Source organism: Dioscorea cayenensis, chromosome 10, assembly GCF_009730915.1.
Source record: "Dioscorea cayenensis subsp. rotundata cultivar TDr96_F1 chromosome 10, TDr96_F1_v2_PseudoChromosome.rev07_lg8_w22 25.fasta, whole genome shotgun sequence".
NCBI lineage: Eukaryota > Viridiplantae > Streptophyta > Magnoliopsida > Dioscoreales > Dioscoreaceae > Dioscorea > Dioscorea cayenensis.
The window spans coordinates 3,355,862-3,373,696 of record NC_052480.1 but is presented as its reverse complement, the minus strand read 5'-3'; the positions used below and the strand labels follow the sequence as shown (position 1 = coordinate 3,373,696).

At 36.1% G+C, this 17,835-nt stretch overlaps 1 protein-coding gene and 1 non-coding gene across 2 annotated transcripts; both read right to left on the bottom strand.

Moving 5' to 3' along the window:
* Positions 1 to 10,792: 10,792 nt before the first annotated feature.
* On the bottom strand, positions 10,793 to 10,924 carry LOC120271400. The gene has a single exon (XR_005540010.1). It is a non-coding gene; the product is annotated as a small nucleolar RNA snoR86 (small nucleolar RNA).
* Positions 10,925 to 11,603: 679 nt separating this feature from the next.
* LOC120269943 lies at positions 11,604 to 15,927 on the bottom strand. Its single transcript, XM_039276927.1, has 6 exons — positions 15,780 to 15,927; positions 15,297 to 15,402; positions 13,595 to 13,658; positions 12,703 to 12,776; positions 12,356 to 12,423; positions 11,604 to 11,817 (listed from the first exon to the last, which is right to left on the bottom strand). Exons 1-6 carry the CDS (start codon positions 15,794 to 15,796, stop codon positions 11,796 to 11,798), a joined length of 351 nt encoding a protein of 116 aa, XP_039132861.1. The 5' UTR covers positions 15,797 to 15,927; the 3' UTR covers positions 11,604 to 11,795.
* Positions 15,928 to 17,835: the final 1,908 nt, after the last annotated feature.

Sequence of the window (17,835 nt, the reverse complement as noted above, 5' to 3'; positions counted from 1 at the left end):
TAAAGTTCTTCTCGTTTATGGTTATCTATTTGTATATTTTTAAATAATGTTTAACTATTTGCTATTATCCGTTTAAATATTTTTACTAATATGTTTAATAATTGTCATATCCGTTTAATACTTCCCATCTCCGTTTAACATTATCTTTACATGTATAACTATTCATAAAGCGTGTAAATTCTCAAAGTCTCTGCGTAAAAGCGGTGATCTTTTTCGTTTGATCTGAATTGTTGGCATGTGGCGCGTGGCGGTGGCGAGGTTATGGTATCCCGTGCGTAGAATTAATGGCGGCATTAATTCTTATGCGCGTAATATACATTCCCGAACACCCGTTCGTTCTCATCGATCGATGTCGGCGACTGTGCGTTTAACTTTTTTCTCGGATCTGAAGAGTCGACCGCTTGTGGACTTCACACCATAAATAACCGGGAAGAACCCTCCCCATGGACTGACCACTCCTCGTCGTCCTCATCATCCTCCTCCTCCTCCTCCTCCTCCTCTTCCTCCTCTTCCCATGGACAACCACTCTATCCCGAAAGGATGTTTCGTGAGCCTTCTTCCTTATCTTGAGAATCGATTAGCCGTAATCACCGAACTAGTTAAACTATCTTTTTCTCACCTGAGCCGAAGTCCTCTCATAATGCACGAATCACGGAGGATTCTCCAGTGATGGATGACGGGAAAGCAATTAAGAGAGCATTTCGACTTGGGTATGAAAAAGAAAGTTTTCACGTATTGCGTGATTGCGGAGGATTCTCTAGAGGAGGAGATCGTGAAACATCCTTTTAAGACGAGGGTTGACATTTACCACTGAGACTTTTACGTTAACGTTTAAGAAAAATGGCGTCGGGTGTACTAGCTATTACGTTACGTGTTTAACTATCGGGATCGATCGTTTAAGTCCTACCACTGACACATTGATTAATAGTCGTTTTTCATGAATGTGTGTTGTTTAACCTTTTTAATGTTGTATGCGTTTTGCGGGTTCAAGTTGATGCGCTTGTTATCTGACGCCGTGAGCATTCGAATGTCTGAGACACTTGTTTCGATTATCACGAGGGTCGAGTCGTGAGTGTCCAAAAGTCCGAGCGGACGTTGTAAATGTTGTAAATGTTGTAAATCTTTGTAAATGTTGTAAATGTTGTAAATCTTTGTAAATGTTGTAAAATGTTGTAAATCTTTTATAAATAAAAGCGAAACAATCGTGTTGTATGTGAACTTCGAAATTTAAACAGGAGACCTAGTAAAAAAACAATGTGGGAAACAAAAAGGCGTCATTGTAAACAATAGAAAAAGTTAAACAATACTCGAGTTACTCTTTAAACAACGACAACGGTGTTTAAGAAAAATACGTAAATATGTTTAAAGCAGTGACCCGGGAGGTACCCATCTAGCAGCAGCGTTGTCGATGAAAAGCATTCAATTTAAACAATAACATATTATTTACATGATATAGACTTTTAGTTAAAGCAGGTTAACCGTTATTTTAAACACTATATGTATCTGTTTAAACATAAAAAGCTTGACGTTTACACAGAGACTCATGTTGAGTTGAGAACTTTCATTCGAACGATGACAACATGTCTTCCTCGCGACAATGACATATATTTCCCTTTTTGCCCTTGGGATGGAGGGAAAAATACCGCCCAATCACATCACGTCTAATCTAACTTCTATGCATACAACTGTGCACTTTTTTGTTTGCGATTCGACTGCTTTGTTTGTACTTTTACATCTTCTACTTCTTCTTCGTCGTCTTCGTTTTGTTCTTCATTTCATTTGGTTTTGTATCGATTTGGTTTTCGACCGATATATTATGGAGAGTTTTTGTGGTATTGCTAGATTCAACGGGGAGGGAAGAGTGCTAATGTTCACGGCTCAGACTTCTTGGGAATTGGTGTTAGCTGAGATATGTGAGCGATGGGGTCTCGAAGTTTCTCTTGTCAGGGTTAAGTTCATCACACCAGATGGATATAAAACGGTTTGCCCAATAGAAAACGATGTTGACTTCCATCGGATGTGTCACGTCCACTCCATCTTCAAATGTGCTGTAGTTGATCTTGTCGTCGAGACAGAAAATGTGCCATTGCCGAATCCTAATGAAAACGAGGTTTACTCGTTGTAAGTTCCTTTTCTTTTAATTATTTCAGTTGTCTGGGGTCATTATTGTTTAAATATGTCCGTCACTGGTTAACATATTGTACTAGTCCTTTACGTTATTAGTTAATTGTTTAAGTATTTAATTTAACGTTTAACTATTGTCATTATCGCTTAAACATTATATTCTCCGCTTAACATATTGATCTTTTCATTTGACTGAAGTGTTGGCAGGAATTCAGATTCTGCGAGTGCTCCCATTCATCCCCATGGTGACCCTGACGGTGTGGGATGTCTTCCTTCCTCGTCAGATCATTCTGAAGTGTTGTCGTTGGATATTGGTCAACGTTTTGACGGTGTCAAACATTTCAGGGATGTACTTCGAAATCATGCAATCAAAAGGAATTTTGACTTCAAATTCATAAAGAACGAAAAACATCGGGTGACTGTGGAATGCGCTGCCGATGGTTGTCGTTGGCGCCTTCATGCATCAAAAGAGTATAACAAAAATACTTTCAGAATCAAGACAATCAACCCGTCACACACTTGCGGTGGTGGCATAGGTTCGGCGTCACATCCGAAAGCGTCCAAAAAATGGGTTAGCGCACGAGTGATTCAGAAGCTCAAGGACCGTCCCTTGTACAAGGCCATCGACATTCGGGAAGGACATGTTGCGGGAACATGGTGTCCACATACCATACAAGCGAGGCTTGGTTGGGAAAAAGAGCATGCCCGGGTGGTCCTCGACGCAGCGATGACATCTCCAGCTATGATCTGTTTGCTTTGGTATGTGGATAAAGGTGGGTCGAGACAAATCCCGCGGCGTTGCGATCGTGGAGAGAGACGGTGATCGTTTTAAAGCGTGCATTCTTTTCTTTCGGCAGCGTGTATTGTGGGATTCAAGAGGGCTTGCGGGCCGTCTTTGCTTTCTCGATGGTACCCACCTCCTTGGAAAAATATCGGGGTACACTCATCGGGTGCCAGCAGGGGAAAGATGGTAACAATGGTTTTTTTCCACGTCGCCTTCGGTATAGTCGACAACGAGACCGATGCCAATTGGACTTGGTTCATATCTAAGTTGGGCGATGCCTTATACGAGGGTGGAGATTATCATGAGATAATTACCTTCGTGTCGGACGAGTCCAAGGGCCTTGTGAGCGCAATTGCGAGAGTCTTCCCTTCTTCGCCACATGCGTCATCTGCCTTCGACATTTGGAGGCCAATTTTATGAAAAGCCAATGTCGGACTTGGGAAGGCATTGAGGGAGGAGTGCTTTCGGTCTATATGCTTCCGCATTGCGTGGGCATCCACGGCTAAAGATTTCGATGATACCGTGAATGAACTGCAGGCCATATCACCCGAAGCTCATCATTGGTTGATTAATAAATCGGATATGGCACATTGGTCGAATTATCTGTTCGGAGGTGATCGTTGGGGTGAGATGTATTCGAACGTCGTGGAGTCGTTCAATGCTTGGATCAAGGAAGCTCGTCATTTACCCGGTGACGAAAAATGGTCGACTCCATAAGGTCTGCGAATGTTGATTTACACTTAACATTTAGTATTACCCTTTAAACATTCTCAATCTTTGTTTAATTACACTTTTTCCGACTTTAAATATTAATAATTTCGTTTATTTAATTACAATAATGTTTAAACATGTTGATGAATTATTTAACCATCACCGTCTTTGTTTAACCTTATTTGCGAGTTCGAGTTGATGCGCATGTTATGTAACCCGGCGTGAGCAAGCGACCAAATGGGAGACCCTACTTATGCCCGACATACATTCGAAGTTAGAGATCATTGTTGAGGGACGTACCCGAAATCTTCGTGTTGGTCGTTGTGTCGATGATCGTTACGAGTGATCGACCAATCGCAGCAACTCCGTGGATCTCGCCATCGAGAACTTGTTCGCGTCGAAGGTGGCAAGTTTATGGTATCCCTTGCAAACATGCTTGCGCAGCAATAATGCAGACAGACACCAACGTACATCGATTTATGAGCGGGTACTTCACCGTCGACAATTACAAACTGGCATACAAGGAAGCTATATTCCCCATACCCGACGATGACAGGCCTTCGAGACGGAAATCGTGAGCTTCGTTCTGACGCACTGCTGACTAGAAGGCGACTGGGCGGCCTAGAGCGAAAGAGGATCGAGTCGCGAGCGTTTGATGTCCACGAGTTACATTGCAGTGCCGCCGAGGATCCGGTCACGATCGAGCGATCTTGTAATGAAACGTCGCCGACTAGGCATTGTTAATAAACCGAGCGATGACAGGGAAACATTGTGTATTTATAACGAATTGAATGTATTTACACGGAGACATTGTTATTTTTAAACGGATACATCTGTAATTTGAAATATTTCAAGCTGATGTTTAAACGATATATGGTATATTTAAACAATGAAACGGAAATGTACACAACTACAACGTAAATTAAACAATGAAATGAAAGCTCGAATGAAATTTAACCTCGCCTTACAATTGAAAAACAAACAAAATTTACATTGAGATATACAAGTCATGTTCTTTCGAAAACAAAAAAACAATGAATTGAATTGTGTATTGATGGGCAACTTTCCGTATTTAGTTAAACAATAAGTGCATTCATTTAAACAGAGAAAGTGTTATTTTAAACGGGTACACCGTAATTTGAAATATTTAAAACTGATGTTTAAACGATATATACTATATTTATACAATGAAAGTGAAATGTACACAATCACAACGTAAATTAAACAATGAAATAAAAACCGAATGGAATTTAACCCGCTTTTACAATTCAAAAACAAACAAAATTTACATTAAGATATACAAGTCATGTTCTTGAACACGAAAACAATGAATTGAATTTGTCCAGATTTACATTTGAAAACAAAATTGACGATCGGATATACTAAGACATGTTATTCAAAACAATTTAACCCAGCTTGTGACGACCCCCTTTGTCATGGACGCCTTACGCTCTCCCTCCTTAAGTATCGCGGGTAACATACCGTAATCCCGAGGTAAGGAACGTCCCTGTCTGCGGTGGCCGTAACTTCTCACCCCACGGTAATTGCTCGATAAACCGCATGAGCGTAGGCGGCGCAATTGGCGCTTCCTTGTTTTTGGCGTGGGGTTTCGTGTCGTGCACGAGCGGGTACTTTCGTGCAGCCGACTCGCCAAACTCCATATCGGCACGAAAGGTCGAATAGATTCATCTGTCGAGATATGCAAGTCGAGATTAGAATACCGATTTAAATACCAAAGCAGATATTAATAGGACATAATTAAAGAACTTACCATGTCCAACGCGTCCTTATCGTACCCCGGACATGAAGAATAATGCATATACTCTTGTTTATCATTGTCCGGGGACGACCGACATGGAAGTGGCCATTCATGATTATCGGAGGATGACAATTTGAACTTCATGCGAGTCTGCACGGCATCCCCGATCATAGCCATAATCATGTGTCATGTCGTCGTCCCCGCTTTGACATAAAGCAGCAAGCTGATCCGATGATGGAGCGCGCTTCTTGTAAGGATATGGCTCTTTGCTCGGCGACTTTTGTATTATGCATACAGGCGTCCATCACATCATCGATGACCATCTCCTTCCCCTCAGCGCAGTGTATAACCTCGTCAGCGTGTGGTCTGCGACGTCGTTCTTCCACACGATGCGGTCTTGAGGTTAAACGATAACTGGATATTAGAAGACCATATTGTAAATATTTAAATGATATTATCAATTGTTACATGATATTATATATAATTAAAGCGGTAAGGCGAAAACTTAAATGATAACATAATGGTATTAAACACTATTAGGTAATAGTTAAACACTATGAGAAACTCTTTAAACAATATCATAAAAAGCGTTACACTTACCCGTCCAGTAGAGCGGTTGAGGAAGATCCTCATCAACTCCTGCTCGTATTTGTTAAAACGACTCGAGCCAACCCATTTCTTCTTCTTGAATAAAAAGCTTTCCGAGCAGTCGGTCCAATTTTTTTGATTGGCCTTGATCATCTCTCGTTGCTTTCGGTCGGGGTCTTCATCGACATCTTCCTTCGATCGCGGGGAGCGATGGCGGCAAGCATCAGCTGCAGAACACGTCCTTACATTGTTGTTCTTGTTGTGGGATTGTGTCCCGGCTCGATCTTGAGGGACGACGGCGACGAGCATCAACCGCAGACACTTCCTTACATGGTTCTTGTTGTGGTGGGATTGTGTCCTGCTTGGGCTGCGTCATGCCGGCCACGCCACGCAACGGATTCGACGATCTTCTCAACCGTGGCCATGACAACGACGATCATTGGGAGACACACCCTTAACTTGTTCTTGACCTTGGGGATTGTGTCCATCTTTGATCGCCATGATCTCGGCACAGGTTCCACCGGGTCGGCGATTTCATCGAGAAGAGAGTCAGCGACCTTCTCAACCTGCGCAGCGGCCACATCATCTCTGATGTCCTCCAGCCGTCGTAGCCATGTCATCAACGGCGCAGACTCGATATGACGATCGACCGCCGATGGTGTTGCTATTGTTTCATCGTCGGCACGCGGTGGAGACGAGGCGATTGTTCTCCTCTTTTTCGCAAGTCTCTTCGAATGTGGCCGCCTTTGGAACGACCTTCCGATGATGTCGTCGTCGCTAAATTCCGACGCCTCGTTCGTCCGGGTGCTTTCGGTTCTTTTCGAGGGATGGCGCGACCGATTTGTGAAACGTCCCTTCCAGCGCCTCCACGAGCGGCAAGCCGAGGAAACTTCGATCGTCAATATCTCGCATGACTGCGTAAGAGTTGCTGGTGACATCTTCGCCCTAATGTTACGTGGTGCATCTGCCACGGTCGGAGGGCTGCCAGTGGTCGGGGGGCATCGTTGTCGTGGTAGGGGGTTGTTGCAATCTGCCGGGGTAGGGGAGGGCTTCTCGGCGTCGATGAATGCGTCTTGGCGTGGTGGGGTGGAAGTAGGGAGAACGGGCGTCCAGCGCAGCGATAGAGGTCGCCTCTCATCCCGCCTTCGAGCAAGTGGTTCGGGAGCAATGGCATCCATCCGCTCGGTTGGGCGCCAACAAATATTTCTTCTTCGACGATTCACGGGAACCATTTCAGAAACTAACATATGTAAACCAAACAATTTCAGATGAGATCATTCATTTTAAACTATAAAAAAACTATATATTTAAAGCGTTATAGAATATAATTAAAGCGGAGAACAAAAATATTTAAAGCGGTTATGAATAATAGTTAAAGCGGTAAATACTAAAGTTAAACGCTAAATAAAAATGTTTAAACATTAAAGACTTATGTTGAGACATTGTCCATGATTTATTACCTCTTTTTCCATCGAGCGATGACAAGCTCGTTTTCTACCGTCGCTTGCTTCGGGTAAGTACTTTCACCGTAGACACAGCATCCTTGGGATCTTCGAAAGCGGACTTTCTTCCCGTTCCGGTCATCTCGTAAAAACCAGGGACGTTAAGCCGACCGAGCAACCCTTAATGTACCATGTGTTAGTCTTCTTCCCGTAGCGATCTATCTTGCACTCCGGGCGGCCGCTGGAATATCCTCCATAAGCCACTTGATGCGTCGCTGCGCCCATGCGTGATCGCCCCATGGGCTGGTAGATCATCGACGTAATCAACGATCCGAGTTCGAACCGAGCATGATGTATTTGGGAAGAGGGACTGTCCCCGTGAGGTACACCATCGGGAGTTTGACAAAATTATCTTCTTCTCCCTCATGCCGAACAAGTTGCACCGAGGTGCTCTTGATGGAGTCTCCGTGCTCTCGTGGGTCTTTGATAGATCACGGCCTTCGACGCGGACCTGGTTTTCTTCTTACGAAGACCACTCGCGTCGCCGTCATCAGCGCTGAGACCAAGAACGAGGCCACATCTTGAGGTCTCGAAACTCGGCGAGCTTTCCCCGATCCCGAATTTATTAGTGCGACCATCGTACTTTTGCAAAAAGAGAATCAAGAAGGGCCCTCTCTTGGTATATGGCTTCCAGCTCGATGAACGCCGCAAGACGGTGTCCTTCGAATAATCTCCCAGATGTAGGGGTCGTGTTAACTTTCAATTCACTAAGGTCTCCACAACCGGTGTCAAATAGCAACACCCATTAACTAGGTTGACCGCTAGTAATCACAAGCCCTGCAGTATTGACAAAAAGTTTAAGCGGAAATATAAGGTTTTTAAACGGTAAACTCTCGGTTATCAAACGGAGATATAAAATGTTAAGCAGAGACCCATTTTGTTAAACAGAGACGAGAATACTTAAACAGAGACAACAAATGTTAAACTCAGTAACATCTCATTTCTTAAACGTCAACCCTCATTTGTAAAAGCAGCAACCATATCAAACGAAGCGGGAAATGTACATTATAAATATTACACAAATCATAATAATCGAAAAAAACTATTTCGATAGGTGATATCATCTGAAAATGCAAAACAAAACAAAACCCTAGCCGAGAAATCTCCCTGCAGACTAACAAAAACCCCAGTAGAAATCCCCTGCGGACTTCAATATCTTCCAACAAAAAAGCAGAGCACAAAAGCAAAAACCGAAAAAAATCTTTCTTTAGAATGTAGCAGCTAACATAAAAACCATACTCAATACCTTAGATTGCAAGCGATGAAATGCCAACTAGTTGCATGGGGACTTCTCCTTCGAGATACCGGTGGAAAGGGAAAAGGCGATGAAATGCTAATTACGGAGGCTTCGCGGAGAGACAACTTCGGAGACGACTGAAATGGAAAAAGTCGAAGACGTGAGTTGAGAAAAAGCAATTAAACGGCTCCAATAAATTCGTCTCTTGGGGTTACCCTACGGAAAACCCCCCACTTCCTCTCAAATCGCCGAGATGGCTGCAGCCACGACTCCCCATGCAAGGGCATTTTCGTCCAAAAAATTTGAAACTCACTCCGTTCACATCCGTTACAGGGTTTGGGGGTTTGAAAAACATAGACTTTAAAAGGAGGGGGTTTTTGGGGATTGCAAAACTAACGGGGTGTTTTTGGCAATTTTACAAACTTAAAGGGTTTTTTTGGCAATTTCCACTTTTTTTAAATAAAATCATGATTTATCTATTTTATAAATAATAATAATAATAGTAATAATAGTAATAATAATACCGGCATTGGGAAATCAGGTTGCAGCTATTAGTGATATTCACAATAGAAACGTTGAAATCTTTTACACAAGTCGGCAATAGCATCTAGTCACAAAAAAAAACCTAATGTCTTAAGAGATTAGATCGTTCAAGATATCAGACCATCACTTCGTAAATATTTTGAGTGGGTACTATACTATAGTTAAATTTCACTTTGAACATCAAACTTCAATTTGTATCATTTCAGTTATCAAACTTTGGTTTCACTGGACGAGTACCAAGAGGTTTCTGGGAGGAATTTGATGATCTTGTTGCCAGAATTGCCTTGTCCATAGCAATTAACGAAGTCATCTACTAATGTGTGTATGCCACATCATCAACAATGTCCATGTTACCACCTATTATGTACACGAGGACATCATTGAATTGCATAATAGGTGACTATATTGACATCGTTGACAATGCAATTCTCGTAGCATCGCCATTAAATTTCTCTAAAAAATCTCTTAGTACCGGCTCAATGAAACCAAATTGAAATTGGATAACCGAAATGATACAAATTAAAGTTTGATGCTCAAAGTGAAAATTGACCATAGTACAGTACCCACTCAAGATATATACCCGACCATCACTATATTGATTTAACCACTAGATTTGAATCTATTTAACTATTTTAAATAATATTTTAATAATTAATTTAATTTAATAAATTCAAATAGTATAACTAATAAAATTTTTAATTCCAGCCAAACTCATGCCCTGTCAAGCCAAAAAAAACGGCATACAAAAAATTGATAATAGTCTCTCACCAGAAAAAAAAAATTGATACAAATAATTTTTTTCGGTACAAATAATATTGTGTTTTAACTTTTAATTTTCTTTTTTTTCTTAATATCAATTTAGCCATTAATTAAACCAATATTATTTGTTTTAATCAGTATTAATAAATCAAAACCACAAAAATACACCAATTCATTCAAAAAAAAAAATTCAGATCCAAACACTTAAATTAGCAACTTTGTACCCAAAAAAAAGTAAAGTAAAAATTACAAGTAACGACAGAAATGGAAAGCAATAGAAGTGAAACAAATAGAGACGAAATAAATAAATAAATATAATATTAAACCAAAAAATAACAATAAAAATCTCTCAAAAACTATGTTTTTGCTCCCGATATCATAATCAATCTCACAAACATAACCACATTAATTAAACCAATAATATTTATTAATAAATCAAAACCACAAAAACACACCAATTCATTCAAAAAAATTCCAGATCCAAACACTTAAATTAGCACCTTTGCACCGAAAAAAAAAATAAAACTAAAAATAAAAAATAAAAAAACAAAAATTGAAAACAATAGAACTGAAACAAACGCTGAGACGAAATAAATAAAAATAACATTAAACCAAAAATAAATAAATAAGGATAAAAATCTCTCAATAGCTACGTTTTTGCTGCCAAAATCATAATCAATCTCACAAACACAACCACATTAAGAAAAACAAGAAACAATACCTCCAGAGAAAAGAAAAAAGATCAAAAAAAAAAAAAAGGAAAAATTTAAATAAAATAAAAGAATGGTGTAGCAATTTGTTCGAGGCCATCATCAAAATAGAAAGAGTTTGAGAGGCACGGAGAATTGCAGATCGATTTTGATATCGCCAACCTTCAATGCAAAGATTATCACCACTTTGATCAGGCGCCTTTGCTCTGCAAATTGGCTTTCTTTTTTTTTTTTCATCAAAAACAATCATAAAAAAAGATCAAACAAACAAGAGATCAAATGAAATCAAGAGAACGACTTGAGACCTTCTCAACTTTGCCTTTTCTTCCTCACCTTTGGGCGGCCAACTTCAGAGATTTATAGGAAAACCCTAAATCTCAGAATTAGGGATTGCCAAAATGAAAAGACTGCAATACCCTTCAAGACAAATGATTTTACATACTTACCCTCTTCTTAAAAAAATACTCCATCTTTTTTATTTATCTATTTTAACTAGATTAATGAAATCAGTTAGAGTTACTTTTTCAACCAAAAAAATTCAGTTAATAATCATATATATATATATATATATATATATATATATATATATATATATATATATATGTATATTATTTTTTTAAATTAACCTTATTTATATATGTATATTATTTTTTTAAATTAACCTTATTTAAAATACTCCCTTCAATGTTTTTAATTAATTTAGTTGGATAAAAAAAATTTGTTATAATAATTGATAATTTATAATTTATAAAAAAATTATTAATTTTTAAAAATTATCTTTTTTTAAAATATGATTTAATAAAATACATATTTGAATATGATTAGTTGGAAGTTGTAGAAATACTTTAAATTTGAATTAATGCTTCATAAATTTTCAACCATTCCATGAGAACATTGGACAATAAAAGACTTGTTTTTTATTGGAAATTCGAAAAAAAAAACTAATGTATATCTGCAAGAGAATTTGAACAAGTAATCCCTACTGTGATAATGCACCATAAGATGAATTGGAACTCTGGCCAACATAAACTACGCAAGTCACTTATTCAACTTCACATGAAGTGGCATTTTTCTCCGCTCACTTTTGGGCACCATTAGTCCTGCAGCGAAATTCCAACCATGTTCAGAATTCATGTGAAATTTATCAGAAAAAAATTAATGTATCAAACAAAAGTTTTTCTTACCAACATGAACAATGTTGAAAGTATAATCACTAAGGATGCACATCAATATTGGCAAGAGAGCACATCTCCTAATCGATTTCTAGATTTCTAAATATATTGAAGCCTTGGTACAAAACTTCTCTTACAAGTAAATTTGTTTTTTTTTTTTTCTGTTAGCAGAAATAAGTGAAGCGCCATCAAGTTAATTTCATTTTAGTTTGAGAAAAAAGCAGAATTTCTGTCTTGTTTGGAAATTATAATTGCAGGTAGTCAAAATATGTCAGCATGGTCAAATGAAAGGGATCTGAATAGAGGTATTAATCCAACACTACAAGATGGAAGATACAATTGAATCATTTAAATGGAACAGACCAAGACGAGTGTTAACATGAAAAAGAAGCACACGACAGACATTCAATCATGAGCATATGCAATTCAATGAGGTTCCTTTATTCAATGATAAAGAATAATTTACCAGTAATACTCCATAAATTTGACAATATTCTTCAATGCACTGTAGAGAAGTTCCATGTTTTCGTTTGTCTGCAAAAAAAAATAAAAATAAAAAAAATAAAAAATCATCACAAAGCCATCTATGACCATGATATGTGCATTATCTTGCCAGAAAGTCCATATCCAAAAACACACAAGTATAATGACACAATTCAGTACGATTAAAGTAAAAAACGATCTCAAAAGATTTCAATTTAATTCCCAGACATGATTGTAACTTTCAGAACTATAAAACACATTTAAACCTGATTTCTGTTAGTAAATAAAGCATATTAAAAGATGTTATGAAAACATTTGATTGATGAATACCTGGGGATTTTCACGAACTTTCTTCAGAATATCTTCAGTTGAGTCAAGGAGGTTTCTTCTCGCCTCACAATTATCTGAAAACAAATAAAAGTGAATAATAAAGCACATTTGTAGTAAAAGCAATGTTTCCTAGTCTAGGATGGACAATGATTGTTATGGATCCATCCCCTTCCAAACACAAAATAATCAGTATATGCATCGCTAGGGAAATGTGATGTACAAGTGTCTTCCAACATTATCCAGACAATCCTTGTATACAATCCTTGTATTACTCAATTTTAACAGAAAAATAGGATCCCACTGCCTTCAGCTATGCTTCACAAACGTGCATATCAATTTAGTGATGCTTAACACCTATGCTTTAGTATACTTTTCAGATTGAAACTAATCATATATCGGCCCCATCTTCGAATTTCATTGTTCTGATTTACCTACCACATACATAAATTAACTTAGTTGATGCTATTGTTTAGTTCTTCTCCATTAAGTGAATTTATGGAGCGGTTTTACAGACTACTAATCTATTAAAATGAGGAATTAGTTATTTCATGAACTAGAACTAATAGCTTTTAGCTATTTAAGTTATAAGAGAAAAGTTTAATTAAGCTTCACTATATTTCTTTCTTTATACAAGAGACTGTCTTGTAGATGTGCTGTTTGATTATCAAAATAATGATACCCTACATAAAAAAAAAACCCTTTATCTTTTTTGGCCGCATCAATAACCTCATCAAATCTAAGACCCATGTCTGACATGAGAAAAGAAAATTTTCTGCCAGATAAATATGACATTATTTTAATTATGAAAAATATGAATGGTTCACTTGATTATATTGGAATATAATGGATGGAAGGAAGAAGAAAACCATCAAACCTCTATCTATATTAATACCTTCGCTAGACATGTGTGCTAATGGCCGCACCATATGATAATTTGAGAGAGTTTTTATTTTTTTCTGCAACAAGAAGAACAAATCCTCATTACTTTATAGAGTTGGCTGACATTTCTGAGAAGAAAAACAACAATATTATTACGTCATAAATGCATGCAAGATTTTGAAATCACTTCAAGTATGTTTTTTTACAAAAAAAAAAATAATTAACTATCATTTTCTTTGAGAATATTCAATTTTCCCAGTCAGGCGCATGGTTTCCACAAAATAAATGTTTCTAGCTGACGTAACAAATTGAAAGGTCTGTTGCCATGTTAATTTCAAAGGTGGTAGCATTTTGCACATGATGGACAATAGAAGCCAATGATTTGGTTTCAAACTTCTTCATTACCAGTGCTCCCATCTCTTCAAATTGGGTTGCCCAGTTGACAAAATTTTGTTTGAAACATCGAAGTGACTCATCCCAAGCATGGTTTTAAGCATAGCAGCAAGCCAGTAACTTGTGCACACAATTCAGACTTCAATTGCCAAGGCCATAATATTTTACCTAATGAAACTTATAGCTTATGTAGAGACAGAGAAATATATATACATATATGCATGGAAGAGTTGACAAATATCTGTGACGAGGATACCAAAGATAAAGACATTTTAAAGCAAAGGTCCATATTTACAGACATCTATTGGTCTTTGATTTTCTTTTTTTTTCTTTTTTTTTCTCCCTACTAAAGACCTGTATAAGTCACTAAGATATCCAGAACTTTAATATTTAGGAGTTGTCAAAATATCGAAGAAACAAACTCAAGTTAAGTTTTCTCTATTTGATTCCCCATCAAATTATCAAATTTTGAAATGAACATTACACCATGAGACTCAACTACACTGGGCAGTTTTAAATATATAGCACGCAGAAACACAAAAATCTTTACAAATAGAAATGTGTGCATCCAAAATATGATCAACCAACCTTTTTGACACAATTTATTATTGAAATGCAATGGCCATCTCTAGTTCTCTTTTTGCTTTCTTTTGTTAGTAAACAAAACAAAAGCAAGACAAGTTAGTGCAATTGAGAGAAAAAGGTGGTTTCTCAAAAATTGTTTACACTAAACGTATTCAAGTAACATACAAACATGGTCCAACACTATAACCATGGTAGGCCATTCTTAGTTCAGTTTACAGAAAATCTCTCTTAGCTCTACAGGAATTAACCTCATCGTGCTAGGTTATCTACAAGCATCCATTAAACAAAAAAAATAAAAAATAAAAAGTAATTGCTACTTGATGCATAAAAAGAACAACAAACTATTGGCCTTCAAAATTCAAAGTTCAGCGTTAATGTAGATACTCTTTGGGAAAGAGGAATTTTCAAAACAACTTATACACAGGAATGGAGGAAAAAGGGAAATAAATCTTTTGAATTATACAGTTTTTTCCTTAAACTCCAGCATTAGCATATTTGGGCATATGCTAAGTCAACTGACATGGTTATGCAAATAAATCAGTGGGATTGTTCCTAAATGTCTTTACAGTTGACATTCCCCCATGCTCAAATATTAAATCGGTAGGCTCATAGAATGGAAGTCATTTATGTCAAATTTGTGAATGCTTGATGAAATATTTGCATATATGCAGCCATGAGTACAGTGAGCATGAATTAGCATAGGCTAAAAGCAGAGCTAGCAAGTCATCAATACTTACTGCCACCAACAACCATTCACACCTCAGGCCCACATCGAGGATTGTCTTTCCAGGCAATGCTGCAGCAATTTCCTCACATGCGGCAAAAGTGGCCTTCTGGTTGTACCTAGAATTTATAAGATCATCAAAATAGATTCCACATATTGCTCATCAAAGCTTATTAAATTCAAGTAGCATGACCAGAAAAGACATCCATTTTCACAAAATCACGAGGAAACAACACTTAATGTAAATTGTTCATTAATGTACCAACTACAGCCAGCACCAGTCAAGAATCATAAATCACAAAACCATGGTTCGGTTCTAACAATTTACACGACTCATAAACCTCATCACCCCTTTCATTACAATAAAACCAGTACCAAACATCAACTTGCCAACATCTTGATTACTAATCACTCCACATCTAAAAACAATTCAAGTCTATTAAGAAACAAACAAGAAAACATTCACATCAAAAAGGAAGAAAGAAAAAACAATTACTTTTTGAACCCTATCATCAAGATCTTATCCTCCTCGGCCGTCCACACTACTCCGTGTGCCAACACCACCACCTCCAGCGGCGGTTCCAGGTTGAGGTCTCGATGGATCACCGCCCGTAGCCATCATTTTCCACGCTCAAAACACAGAAAATAAGAAAGTTCTCCCCTCTTTTCTCAATTTATTATCATTTTATCTGTGGCATTTATTTTTATTTTATTTTATTTTAAATTTTACTCATTTTTAATTTTGTAAATTATATAAACGAAAAGAGTTATATCAATAATCCCAACACCCAAAAAATATATTTTGTAAAATTGGTAGTTTAGGGTTGGTTTGGCATTATTACCAAATCTATAGATTTGTTGCCAAGTTTGACAAACTATTTTTGTTTTCAAAAATTTTGAAAACATCTATGTTTAAAAAAAAAAACACAATTTTTTTATGTTTTCCACTATTTTGAAAACGTTTTCAAAACATTAACCTAACACATTAAAGACATTAATTACTATCCTTTTCTTATAAGCATAGTTTAAACAAATGTTCCAAGATTTTCAACTTTTTTTTTTCTTCATAATTTTTTTCTTGTTTTTTCCTATCTCAAAATTTATTTTCTCCATTATTTTAGATTTATTTGTAATATTTTTAAGATAGTTAGGAAATTTAAAATAAAGATGGTTAGTGATTTGAGATTTTTCTTCTGAAATCTCCTTTCATTTTTTTTATTCCTAATTTTCACAAAAAAAAAATCTATATATATATATATATGATGTGTTCATGTTTTTGTCATTAATATAAATTTATAAAAAAATTTTACATCTCATTATTTTCATATTTTTTATAAAAATATATTACTAATATAAAAAATTATTAAAATTATATTAATATAATTTAAGAAAATAATACAAAATTTTCCAATTTTGTTTCCAAAAAATTGTTAAAAAAAAATAGAATAACAAACACAATACGACCCCTTAATAATCATTTTTATTTTAAATTTTTAAAAATTTAATATCATTTTTAATTTTTATACAAAGATATATAATCTTATCTTAAAGATTTAAATATATCATTAATGATAAGATTAATAAAGATCAAGATTTTATTTTTATAATCTTATAGTATAGTCTTATAAATAACTAGACTTACACCCTTTGGAGCGATACATGAAATCCATATTCATAATAATATTTTATACCTTATTCAATATATAGATTTTAGAGTAAGTCAGTAAGATACTTAGGTGGTTCTGTCGATCAATCAAAAACTTAAAATAAATAATTTTTAATTTATCTTTTCATTTATCATATTAATGGTAATATATTTTTATAATAATATAATTTTCTACTCCTCTTCTCTCTCGGAAACGGTTTTTATTATCAAATAATAATTTTTGCCGACCCAGTTTTTCCTTTTTTCTTTTTACTCACTTTTACTCTTTTAGTTAGAGACTATTGTTAACTTTTTCAATAGCTTGTATTTTTTTAAGTGAAAATTACCAAAAACCCATAACTTTACAATATTGCCAAAAACACCCCCCTTGGCAATCCCTAAAAACACCCTTCAAATCAAGATTGTCAGACCCAGCCCGAGCAATGACCCGGCTAAGCCCAGGGGTCAAGGATCAATGGGTTCGACCGGGTTGAACCGGGGTTGAACCGGGGTCAATAATTAAATATAAAAAATATTATAATAATTAATAATGAGCAAATATAATATTAAACCCATAATTATATTATAAAAACCTACTCAAATTTGATATTTAAATTGATAAATGACCTTATATACAATAGAGTTTTCTAATTATGTCATTTATTTTTACATTTTTTTAAATATTTATAAATTTTATATATTAATATATAATTATCGAACTTCTATCGGTGTTATTTATTTATTTGTTTGTTTATTGGTTGATTTGTTAAAAAAAATAAGAAATTTAATTCACTAATTCTTATATCTCAATTTAGTTTTTATTTTGTTTTAAATTTTCTTATATTTTTTATTTAATTAGAATACTTTAATTTTATATTTTTATAATAAAATTACACTCATTTATTGT